This window comes from Pipra filicauda, unplaced genomic scaffold (assembly GCF_003945595.2).
Source record: "Pipra filicauda isolate LSUMZ 115617 unplaced genomic scaffold, ASM394559v2 scaffold2_size9829703_pilon, whole genome shotgun sequence".
In the NCBI taxonomy this organism is placed as follows: Eukaryota; Metazoa; Chordata; class Aves; order Passeriformes; family Pipridae; genus Pipra; species Pipra filicauda.
In genome coordinates this window covers 3,667,962-3,680,641 of record NW_024104421.1, presented here as the reverse complement: position 1 = coordinate 3,680,641, position 12,680 = coordinate 3,667,962, and the positions used below count along the sequence as shown (strand labels likewise).

General features: G+C 38.8%; 1 protein-coding gene across 13 annotated transcripts in view; it reads left to right on the top strand.

The window, feature by feature from the left end:
* The window catches only part of ERC1 (ELKS/RAB6-interacting/CAST family member 1), a 288,797-nt gene that overhangs the window by 58,698 nt on the left and 217,419 nt on the right, over nucleotides 1-12,680 (top strand). For all 13 annotated transcript variants that reach the window (XM_039383120.1, XM_039383129.1, XM_039383128.1 and 10 more), the window contains exon 3: nucleotides 4,239-4,655. In XM_039383120.1, coding sequence (XP_039239054.1) covers nucleotides 4,239-4,655 — 417 coding nt within the window. The remainder of the gene's footprint in view (nucleotides 1-4,238; nucleotides 4,656-12,680) is intronic.

Sequence of the window (12,680 nt, the reverse complement as noted above, 5' to 3'; positions counted from 1 at the left end):
CTTCAACAGAGAGAGATGAAAAGAGCTGCCTGCAGCAAGGTTCCCAAACTCACCAGTGCAGCAGTAGGTACATTGCGTTATCCTGAGACTGCAACAGCAGGAGTGCTTTGTGAACCAAATACAAGGAACTTCTCCATCACTGGCTGTAGTCATACTGTAGGTTGGAAGCTCATCTAACCAATCTGCCAAGGTGTGTGAAATGTGAATTTGAGCCCTGGTAGGTGGAGGGAATCATTGAATCATGTTCAGCTACTTAGAGATGTAAATTTGGGGCTGCTGAATGAAGGTCAAACTCTGTCCCTGTGTAGAGCCTGGTTAATGAACTTTAAGTTGGCCCATGGAAGTAATACAGGCAGAGGAACACCTGGTGTAAGAGGCTGTGTTTGCACCGTGCCCTTTTAGGATTTATGTTTGAGGTGAGCCTGAAGGTGCTTAGCTCTGTCAAGAGAAAAGTGTGTTGGACATAACCAGCAGGACTAGAGAAGTGTGCTCACAAAAATATCTCTGTGATTTGCAGGTGTAGTTATAATTTGTAGCGAGGCTTCAAGAAAAGCTTTTGTTACTTGAATGTAAGAGGGAATCCTCAAGATCTGAGTGATAAGCTTCAAGCAAAGTACAGGTTCATCATAATTGCTTTGCCTTTAATTATGTTACCGATATTAAACTGTTTAAGAAAAGCATTATTGGTACTTATTTGGTACAGTACGACATAAGAAAGCTCAGTGGTATTAAAAGTAATTTTATGTGTTTATTTGTAGAGAAGCCTATTTCAGTGTTATTTTTCAAGTTTTCTTGAGGTCTCTAATCGGGTCTTACACACAGGATTAAGCATCAGTTGCTAGTATTGCATGAGCCTGGAAAATATTTTGCCTTTCCAGAAAAGTCACCGTTTTAAAAGTGAAGTCTAAAAAATAAAAGAGAAGCTAGTAAGACTTGTGTTCTCCTTCAGAGGGAAAAGGACATTTTCTTTGAAATTATATAGAAGACAAGCAACTAAAAAAAGTAGTTAAGATGCCAACTAAGAAAAGGTATTGTTCTATCATTGTGAGAATCATAAAATCTTTCAGAAAGCAAAGAACCCATTTTGCATACATTCTGCATGTTGGAAAAGAGTGGGTGTGAAAAGCATAGAATAACTTTTCTGTGGTGTATTTTCCAGTTACCTTTCACATAATGAAGTTTGTTCTCAACTGAGCAGTGATTCAGAGAACAGTGATAGTTATTCATAAGCTCGATGCTAACCTTTCCTCTCACCCCACCTCTTCATTTTCCTGGGGAAACTGAATTACAGGCAGTTGTTGAATATTTTTGTGGGGTGCTCCAAATTCCCTTGTCTTTACTTAACAGACTGTTGGATACCAATAAATCCTGTTTGTCACTGGTAATAATTTTTTTCCCACATCACGTGTTGAATCTTATAATAGGTTTTGAATCATTGACCCAGAAAGTTCCATGGAGACTTTTCAAGCTTTGGGAGAAATAATTTCTGTGGGTCTGAGACACAGTTTTTGCCTACGTAACATGAAATGACATTTCACAGCAGATCAAATGATAAAAATACAAGAATTTAGTTGTGGTGATTTGGTCCATTGATGTTTAAAAATAACCCAAGTTTGATTCCGAGACAACGTTGAGTAGAGGAAGTAATTTCATTTAGTAGATAATGTGGTTGTTCAGAAGAAGCTTTTTTCTTGCTTGGGAGAAAGGAAATGCTGAAGTGGCAGTATGTGGAGAGGCAGGTGGAAGCATGTGGGAATTTGTTTGTTAGCTGGAGGAACAACACACAGCTGGGCTGTGAATAAGTAGGGCTTCTCAAATACAAATGGAATTAACTCATGTGTGGAATTGTAAAGTTTATTTAGTGGAGTTATTGTTAATTTTAACAAAATTTGAGGGCATTCTCTCACTACTGCTGTCGTTGTCTCACTGTCTTTATTGGTGTTGGACAGGTACAGACGAGGCAAACCTTTAAATGACTGCAGCAGGTTTTCTCTTACAGCTCAATCGACACACATTAATTGAACAGATGTAGTAGTTTTGATTACCTACCTGTAGTGCCTCAGTTATAAGGCTTGAAGGTTGTTCTGACATTCTCACTTTGACTGTAGTTTGGATAAATGACAATAGCTGAAAGTTGAGATCTTTGATTAAAAAAAAAGTGATTTCTAAAAACAGTCTTAAAATCTATGTTGATTCTCTTCAGATATTTTTTTATCTCTTACTTGAATATAAATCTGAGCATCCACAATATACCTTTTAGAACAGAGTAATTGCTTACTCCCTCACTCAATATACTGTGCTGTGTTGTCACACTGATTCTACAACATAAAGTGTAGTTTTTGATTAACTGGATTTGTAACTGCCAAGTATTGTGTTACTGAAATCAAAGAAAAGACCAATACACCAACCACAGAGCTGTGTATTTAAGCTGATTTCAGTTTATGCTGATACCATAAAGGATGGTTCCATTTTCTTCTCTGCCAGCTCCTTCCACCCCTACTTTGCACCAGGATCAGCACTGATGTAGTCACACTGTCATGTGGACCTGAGATCTGGCTGGAAAGACATTTAGTTTGGTTTTGATGGGGCTGATTTTCAGCCAGGTGAAGCTTTGGGCCAGTTGTCAGTGACAGCCACCTAAGGAAGGACAAGTGGCTGGACTGTTCCTTTTAGTGGCAGTGTGGACTTATGTCAGCTGGATGTGTAAGAGCACCTTTGGTTTTGAAAAGCTCTTCTTAGGCCAGAACACAAAAGGAGAGGAAGTTCTCGGTATAAAGGACTGACTTTTTTAAAGAAAATGGGATTGGACTCCCTTTATGCACAATTCTATACAACCAAACTAACCTTTTATGTTTCTAAAACAGATTAAGTGTAGGCAACTGTGTTACAAATACTATCTGCTGTCTTTTTGTAGAATCACAGAGTGGTTGAGATTGGAAGGAATCTCTGGAGGTCAGCTTGTCCAACCCCTCTGCTCAAGCAGGGTCATCTAGAGCCTGTTGCCAGGGCCATTTCCAGACATCTTTTTAACATCTTCAAAGCATTTCACATAAGAATTTTGATAAATATATTTTTGAAGTAATACTTAAACCCAAATCTTTTTACACCTCCTCTTTTTTACAAGTATTTGAGTTGAATCAAGTATTTGGATTTATATAAAACTTATTAATTTGGCACCATTATAGACCTGAACAGTGTATCACTGTGTCAAGCTTGATAATAGATTATAACCTATACTAACTAGTACTTTAGCCTAGTGAATGTGGGAAGCTGCTGTATTGCAGACACTGATTTTTGCAATATAAAGATAGACCCCAAGGATCAGTCCATCTGACTTGTTCACATTCAGACTAAATTGTAAGCATCACTTAAGGGAGTAGAGATGTATTACTTGGTGTGCATCTCATTCCTGGTAATCAAATCTTTGTTCAGTGTGTTTGTACTTCTCTGTTATTATCTTGATGCTTCTGTCTTGCAGAGAAGAAAAAGCATGTTTATTGAAATAGAAAGTGAGGACATTTTTCTAGACAAACTGTGCTTCTCCTGTATTGTCCCATTATATTATCCCATTATATTACCCCGCTGTATTCACAGTCATTGAGACAGGATCTATTGCTATTTCCTGCATCTGACCCTTCTCCCCAGCCAGCATATATCCAGTTTTCTGTAGTTGTAGCTCTTCCTGACATGCTGAAGTTTCTTCTGTAAGTTACCTGGGAAATTTGTGCTATGTGTAGTGTTAGTACTGAAGACCTTGGCAGCCTTCATGGCTGGTTACATTTTATTAGAGAGTATGTAAATTCTAATAGCCACGTGTCCCTTTGCTTTGTCAAGATAGTAATTCTAGTCTAGGACTTTTATGCAAAATTCTTCTATAGGGTAGGTGAACATTTGGAAAAAAGAAGTATTTTAAGCTCTCAGCTTACTGACAAATGCCTGATGACATTTCCCATTTGAAATAGTGACTCACTCAAGTTGATGGAAGTGGTAGAGTCACTCGAATAAGAATCTTCTAAGCGTTAAGCAACTTCTGCCAGGCATAGAAGGAGGGAATTGAAATTTCTGTAGTATCACCAACTTCTACCCTAATTCTGCTTTAAAAAAAGTAATGTTGGTCTGTTGGTGCTGTGGTTGCCTTTTGGTTGGTAGTTCAGGAGGACTGATGTGGCTCATACTGGTCTATTTATTTCTCCAGTGGAGGGAATCCTCTGATTTTATTTATTTATTTGTTCTTTCAGCATATGCAGATGACTATCCAGGCTCTCCAGGATGAGCTTCGGATCCAGCGAGACCTGAACCAGCTGTTCCAGCAGGACAGCAGCACTAGAACCAGCGAGCCCTTTGTGGCAGAGCTGACAGAGGAAAACTTCCAACGACTTCATGCAGAGCACGAGCGCCAGGCCAAGGAGCTCTTCCTGCTACGTAAAACCTTGGAAGAGATGGAACTGCGCATTGAGACTCAGAAACAGACCTTAAATGCGCGGGACGAGTCCATCAAAAAGCTTCTGGAGATGCTGCAGAGTAAAGGTCTGTCAGCAAAAGCCACTGAGGAGGATCATGAGCGAACGAGGCGGTTGGCTGAGGCAGAGATGCACGTGCACCACTTGGAAAGCCTTCTTGAACAGAAGGAAAAAGAAAACAACATGCTGAGAGAGGTAAGTGACAGAGCTCAGGTCAACTCTGTCTCCTATCCATTTGACAGTTGTAAGGAAAGAATCTTCCATCCTCTCTATAAGCTGGACAGAATTTGTGGCTATTTTAAAATTTCTTTATGGCTTCCTTGCATGTCCCTTTTGGAATTTTGTGCTGTAGGCCCCACTTTCCCCGTAGTCTCCATAGGAAACTCTGGAGTTGAGTCGTCACACAGCCTGTAAAATGAATTTGTCTGTTCTGTTGTAGTTTGAGAGAAAGTAGCTACCTGTATTTAGGTGAGAGCTGAGAGAAATCTTTGCAAGAATAATGGATGATTGCTCTACAGTTTCCATGGAAACAGTCGTCTTGCTGTGAAGGGTATTTGATAAAACTATTAGCTGCCCTGGATGCACAGCCAAAAAAAAAGATTACTTAAAGGGACACTGCTGCACACATAGTAACCCCTTCTCACCATTCCTCTGAAAACAGAAAAGAAAAACCATTGTTATGTCTGTATTGCACCTTACAGGAGTACAATGGCAGGCATTCTTCACTCTTAATCATTCAAAGCTAATGATAATAAAATATAGGCTATATATAATGCAAATATCTTAGGAAATAAATAAAAGAAAAGAAATTAGTTATTTTGTAGGCAGCGTAATTAAATTTCTTGATATTATTAAATGCATTTTCCTCTTGTACTTTACTCTTGCTTTTGCCTCATAAAGTATCCTACTATTAATTTCTATAAGTGATTCAGCAAGGTTGTGCAGGGGCACAGGTATGTGAATCTGTGTATTCACTAATGATAAGATTTTATGTGAAGATTATTTTACACACATCTGAGGTTTGAAGGCATGAATTGATAGCTACATATGTATGTGTGTTATGTGTGTGAATTTAATGACCTGTTTTGCACACTGAGTGTTACTTCATGGTTCAGCATTTTTTTTGAAAGCCCTACACATACACAGGATTTAAGCCCCCTCTCTAAGAAGCCAGGAAAGCAAGGCCTGGCACAGAGGTTTTTGAGATAAGTGTTTGCAGCAAATAAATACTTCTTAATACCTCTTATTCATATGTTTTCCATGGCCTGACCCATTGTAGTTGTGCTGTTGCAAGCATTTATATAAGAAAGCTGGAGCCCATTGCATTTCTGAGCCAGATTTAGGCCAGATTTATTTTTTTAGAGCAGTAATCTCTTGAGTGTCTGGAGTGAAGATAATATGATTCCAGAGTTTCTACACTACAGTTTTTCCTTTATTTAGCAACCAATGATAATTCTGTTCCAATTCTTGTAACTATTTCAGGAAGAGCCTCACATGGCTTCCATTTGTTTCGGCTCTAAGTCCAGCAACATAAATGAAAAACTGGCAGGAGCTGTGTAATTTTTTAGGAATGCGGTTACGTTTGTTCCTTCTGCTGATGAGTAGATGCTGAGAGATAGGAATTCTTGTTTCATTCACACATATTTGGAAATCATCAGTCATTTAAATCCTAGTCTTTATTGTAAAAGGCTTCCTAGAGATGACTAGGGCAGAGGTAGAGATGACTTACTGACTTTTAAAGTGCAAATGCTGTTTATCAAGTATTTTAAAATTACCTACTCCTTGCTGCTCACCTGGCTCTAATTCATTGAGAAGTATGAGCTGGGTATAGTGTAATTTGTAGCTCAAGCCATTGTTATGGTGAGGGATCTAGCCTTGAAGCTGAGCACCCCAGTAGCCTTGGAAACACGGTGCTGTAACAGAGCAGAGATGCCAAATTAGCCCCTTATGGAACTGTGTGACAACAGGAAGGGTTTTGTTAGTACCTGTGTGTTATCCTTGAGCTTGAGCTAGGCTGAGCTAAGTGACCTCAGACCTAACTTCGTGAAACTCAGGCCTTGGGGCTCCAGGAGGCTGGGGAAAATCAGAAGAAGTTGCTGAACTGGAACTGACTGCATCTGACTTCCTCGCCACCAAGTCGCTCTGCTCTGCAGGATCTTGTTCACTTTTGCTATCACTGTTCCACAGCTGGAAGTTGTTTCTTTGCAGAGCCTCTTAGATGTGTCTGCATCACCCCCCTCCACCAACCTTCTATTATCTATTTACCTGTATTTCCATAGCTTCAGGTTATTTTAGTCCTTTGCTCCCCCAGACACTAACTATGGAATTTTTTGAGCTGCCTTGAAGAAATGAATTTACTTCCTTGATGGTTCTATATCTAGCATTCCCAGTATCTGGAAAGGCATGCTAAACTCTTCTTTAAATACTTCTGTTAAAGGAAGCATTAGTATCTCAAAGGGATTTGCAAGTGCTTGGGAGGTCAGCGTTTATGTTTCATGTTCTAACACATTAGAAAAGTTGAGAAAAATTTAATAGCATTCATGACCATCTTAGCCAAAGCAAGGTCTGAGGTATCAGAATCCACTAGTACTGTTTCTGACTCCACAAGCATGTTAGATTTCTGGTAAAATATTTGTTGGGAATAATACTAAATATTTACATCTTAAAGTAAAAAGGTATCCCCTCAGTTTTTCAACTTTAAACCCACATGTGATTCCAAGTGTGATGTTAAGACTCAAGGTCATAAGACAGCTTCTCAGGCAGACAGTGCAGTTACAGTGGTCAGCACTATGACCTTGAAAATGAAATGTGAATTGATTGATTTCTTCAGCTTTTGCTGTTATTGTTATTGTACTAAAGATTGCACTCATTTCCTAAGGAGAAGAAATTCTAAGAGAAACCAGAGCTGTGGTTCTGATAAGATTATAACCAAGGAATAGCTGTACCAGTTCAAGCCAACAGTCCCTTTAGTCCTGCATTCTTTCACATAATGGCCACGTGCAGACACACAGGGAAGGGGAAAAAAAAGGTCAACATGATACTTCCCTGTAAAGCTGTCCCATCTTCCTGATTATTTACAGAGGAGGGTTTTCTTGAACTTTTTGTGACTTGTCAATTCTGCATCCTCCATGGGTCTGCCATCCAGGTATGCAGTCAGTGTCTTCTCGTGCCCATGTGAACTTGTGCAGCTGTAGAATTATTTGCTAAGTGCTTCTACAGCCCTGCTCTCTGTTGCAGGAGGAACCTGCCTTATTTCTTTTGAGTTTAAACCTGTCTCCCAGTAGCTTCATTGGCAACCTCTTGCACTGGCACTGGAACACACAGTGAACAGGTGATCACTACCAAAACTGTGTGCTCACAATTATAAATTGTCCTGTCCGTTCCAAGTTCTCTCTTCTTCCAGGCTGAAAAGTCCTCTGCTACTTGATTGTTCCTCATGTAAAAGACATTGCGTATTTTTGATCATCTCCCAGAGCACTGTCTCAATCTCCCCTATCCAGATTATGAAATGGATTCTTCTGCAGCTAGTGAGAGGTATCTCCATAAGCAATTTGACTCTTTTGGGCTTTTCCCAAATGTCCTGAATTCTGGAGATTCTCAAAAAGTCTTTCCAGGAAAGATCCTCTGTGTAGCATAGGATAGCAGCTTGCTGATACAGGGGACAGTCTCTCAGCGTAGGATTGGCAGCTTGCTGATACAGAGGGCAGTCTCTCATTAACACAAAATAATGAAAAATTAAATGTCTCATTGAACATTGGAACACAGACATGGATCTGGATGTCCTGACTTCAGCAGATAACAGTGTGGCTGCATCACATTCTTCTACCCTAGAAAACAAGCTTAAGCTTCACAGCTTATAAAAAGATGGCTTCTATTTTGAATACCCCTTCTTCAGCCTTAGTGACAATTCTTCATCTTATTGTTGGTATTCTAAACTTAACTTTCAGAAACAAAATTATTATCATACCGGCAAGAACTGCTTGATGATATCCAGCAGCTGGACTTTAGCTTCCAGAATAGCTCCCAAGCTGCATTAACTGCACCTCATTGTTCCAGACTCGCCTGTTGCAGAATTATCAGTGATGGCTGTGACAGCACATGGCTCTAAAGATAATGAAGCTTGCTGTGCTCTTTTTGACAACCTCCCTGCTCCCCCCTCCCCAAAATGCTAGATGCACTGAATAGAAACACATTTTTCTCAGCTACACAGATTAAGAGACCAAATACCGGTGCAATTTATGGCAGATTATGATGCGATTGCATCCATACTTGGTGTTCTAAACACTTGGAGTACTGTGAGCAAACTAAGATTTGTAAGGGCAGTCCAACAAGGATGTAAGAACAGATGGCTGAGCACAGCCATTACTTGGAAACAGAAGGAAGGCTATTTATCTCGAAGGTTTGTTTCTTCAGAAGTCAGTTCTAGGTTCAAGGTTTGCATGTTGCAGTGGTGTGGAACAAGGCAAGAAACAACAGTGGGTTTACACTGTGATAAAAACCTGTTTGGCAGTAAATTACAGTTTTGACTTCTTTAATATTTTATTTTTTTTTTACTAATTGGGCCCATTCAAACAAATGGATTTTTATTACAACTGAGTGCAAAACTGAATGAAGGAGTTAGGGCTGTAGTGCTTAACAAATAAAGGGTGGTTTTGTATGTAAAACAGTCACTGAAATGGATTGTTCAGGAGGGCACTCATTCACAATGAGCTTAAGGAAAGAGGCTATGGCAGAAAAAGCTATTATTTCTCCTCTTCAGTGCTTGTTGAGATGGTGACTCCACAAAGTCCTGTTTGTGAAGTGCATCACAGTTATCCAGTATGGCCTTACGGCAAGAACCGATCCCTCTGTGTAGCGATCTTGGATCGAACAGTGCCCGCTCTATTCTGGGAACTGGCACTGAATTTCTGTGAGCACTCTCTGTTCCTTCTCCACTCGCTAGCAGTCTGTCAGAGCAGTGAGCAGGCACTCTGGGCTCTAACACACGTGTGTTTAGCTTTAGCTTATCAAAACTTGATACCGTGGGGGCCAAACAGCAGCAGCAGGATGGAGCTCATTGAGAAGGGATGGATGTGCTGTCTAAACATACCATTAAAGCCCCACTGGACTGTGCCCAGGGAAGAGAAAGGTTGTTTCCCTTATCTGACCAGATTTTAACGAACTGTGACGAGTTTTGCAAACAAGTTATTTTTCCATGGGTGTGTTAAAATTCTTTTACCCTTTTCTGCTCCAGGCTCAAAGGAGGATTTACAAATTTTAATTGGAGCAATTAGAGTTATCTCAAAGAACATTTTTGTCCTGTTCCAAGATTTTGCAACATAAATAAGATAGTTCTAGAGAGAATTTTTGTTTTGTAGGAGTAGATAGATTCAGTAACTGGACCTCTTACCACCATCACACTAGAGGATATCCTTCTGATGAGTTAAAAAAATTAAGTTTCTGCTTTTTATGTTGCTGCATCATCTTCTTGACTTTTTAGAAAAGCATGGCAGGGGGAAGTGACTTAAATAGAGATAATTTAAATAGTTATGTCTCTGTTACACTAGATTGATTGGTTGGCAAGTAGTTTTAAAACATACAGAGCTTTTGTAGGTTAAAATTTGAGAAAATGGGCTATTGCAGCTTGAGAGCCTGCATAATTTATTCTTTATACATTTTACTTCTTTAATACCATTGTAGTTTGGAATTTTTATGTGTCACTTTACAAAAGAATGACAGTTAAAAATGTTTAAACACATATAATATTATTTTCATTGTTCCTCAGTTTAGAGATTGGTAGCTTGATAGTTCTTCAGAAGTTTAAAAATTAGGGTGAAAAATAACGTATTTGTTTTCTGTTTTTCCAAACTACCAAAAAATCTTAAACACTTTCTGATTATTGTATAGAAAATTTCCAATTTTTTTTATAATAATTCAATACTGTGTTGGTATTAAGTGAATGGGAAAAAAATCAGAACTGCAGTCACCTGTCAGGATGGTTTTTTTGTTTTATAGTTATGGTCTCATCAAAGTGAAATAATCCGTAAAACATCAGTAGGTTTATTCATCTGTTTTTTCTGGCACGGGGGTTAAATTGTGGAGATTTAATTCTTTAATCTATTTCAAAACTTCTTTTTCTATATGAATGTGCTAGTCTTCAAAGAGGTTTTTTTTCTTTTTATTCTCATGTAGCATAATTTCTTACTATTTCATTTTAGCACTTCCACCCCTTCAGAAGGGATTTTTAAAACTATGTGAGACAATGCATAAATCTCGCAGGGGATTAGAGGTTTAAAATGTTTAAATTTTAATGTCTTTTGATGTTTTGTTATATTAGAAGATTTTCTACCTCAATATGTATTACATGATTTGCTTTGTTTACAAATTACATCTTTGGTGTACTTTCCTTGGAGATTTTAGTATTATCCTGGACTTTTCTTCAGTAGTAGTGAAATTTGTGGAATTTTATTTCTGCAAGTGTGAAACATTGCAGTAGAAGAAAAAAAAAATTGAAAATACCATTAATAAGTTGGAAGCTAATTTAAGTACAAAATGAGTGCTTTTGCACCTTAAATAATGAGGAAGAGAAAAAAAAATAAGACTGGCACATATGTAAATAAAGTTCTACAAGATTAAGATTTTAATTTTTAGTTGACTTTTCTTTAGCTTTTGAATTCCCACTTCTGTGGTCAGATTTCAACACAATGACTTGCTGCTTAGAAGTAATAGGGTGGTTTGAATTGGTCTCTCATCTTATCTTGCCTTTAATGCTGAAATTTCAAGGGATTTTTCTTTTGTTTCTTGCTGATTGGAATAGCGAGATTAACTGGAAGCTGTGCTTTAATTTTCACCTTACTTGATGCCATTGTTAACAAACTTAAGTGTCCTAATATCTGAAGGTTTCAATTGGATTTAGAAATAATCATCTGAATGGATTAATAAAATTGCAAAGCAGAGAGATGAGTTTCTTTAGCCAGAGGTAATTGGGCTTCCAAGCAACTGGCACCCGCCATTATGGATGTGCTTGCAGTTTTCAGTACATCTTACAAAGTTATGCTCTTTATTAGTACAGTCAGGGGTTTTTTTCAGGGAATTACGTTGATTGGGTTTGCAAATGCAGGAAATGACAAGTGGAAAAATGCAGAAATAATTTCTGAAGGAACTACCATGATTACTGCCTCCAAACTTGTATAACTAACATTTTAGTAGCAAAACTCCAATAGCAATGAAATAAATTATACAGGGCTCTTATTATAAATTCTTTTTTCAGTTCATTTTTATGTGTTGCTGAAAGAGAAGTTAAAATTACTGGTATCAAGCACTTTTTGAAAAATACTCGTAAAAAATCTTGAAACTAAACAACTGTAACACTATTCAGTCACTTTCTGGCCCCAGGTAGTAAAGATATTTATATAAATGAGTCATGCAGATTGAAGGGCTCTCCCACAGGTTATTTCATGCAACCTTCTGCTCAAATGAGCAATTTCAAGCCATGGGGATTCCACAACCTCTCTGGACACCTGGTCCAGCATTTGGTTGCTCTCCTGGTAAAATCCTTTTCGTATTAGCAAGTCTAAATTTTCTGTGCTTTGACTTTTGCCTGTTGCCTATCATCCTTCCACATCTGAAAAGACTTTTGCTTCCATCATCTCTACAGCTTCCAGTTAGTTAGTTCTAGAGAGCATCACGTTTCCCTCCAAGCCTTCTTTTCTTTTCAGCTGAACAGACACAGTTTTTTCACCCTCTCTCCTTGCATCGTATGTTCCAGCCCCAGCCACCTTGGTGCCTGTCTGTCAGACTCCCTTCAGCTTTTCAATGCCTTCCTTGTGCTGGGGAGCCCAGAATTGGGCACAGTGCTCCAGCAGTGCTCTCACAAGAGCTGCACAGAGAGAATTATCTGCTTCCCATCTCCTGGTTGTGTACTTTTGCTAATACAGCCCAGGATGAAGTTGGGCTGTTTTGTTTTTTGGTTTGGGGTTTTTTTTTACATCAAGGGCACACTGCTTTCTCCCAGTTCACGTCTTCCCCAAATGTAATGTAATCTGTAAACCTGCAGAAGGTGCAATCCATCCCACCCTTCAGATCATTAATGAAGGCACTGAACAGTATCAGCTCTGAGGGTTGTCAGTAGTAAGCAGCTGCCCACTGGACCTCACAGTGCTCCTCACCAGGCTTTGAGCCTGACAGTCCAGCTGATTTTCCACCCATTTTGTTAACCACTTATCCAGTCTGTGTCTCACA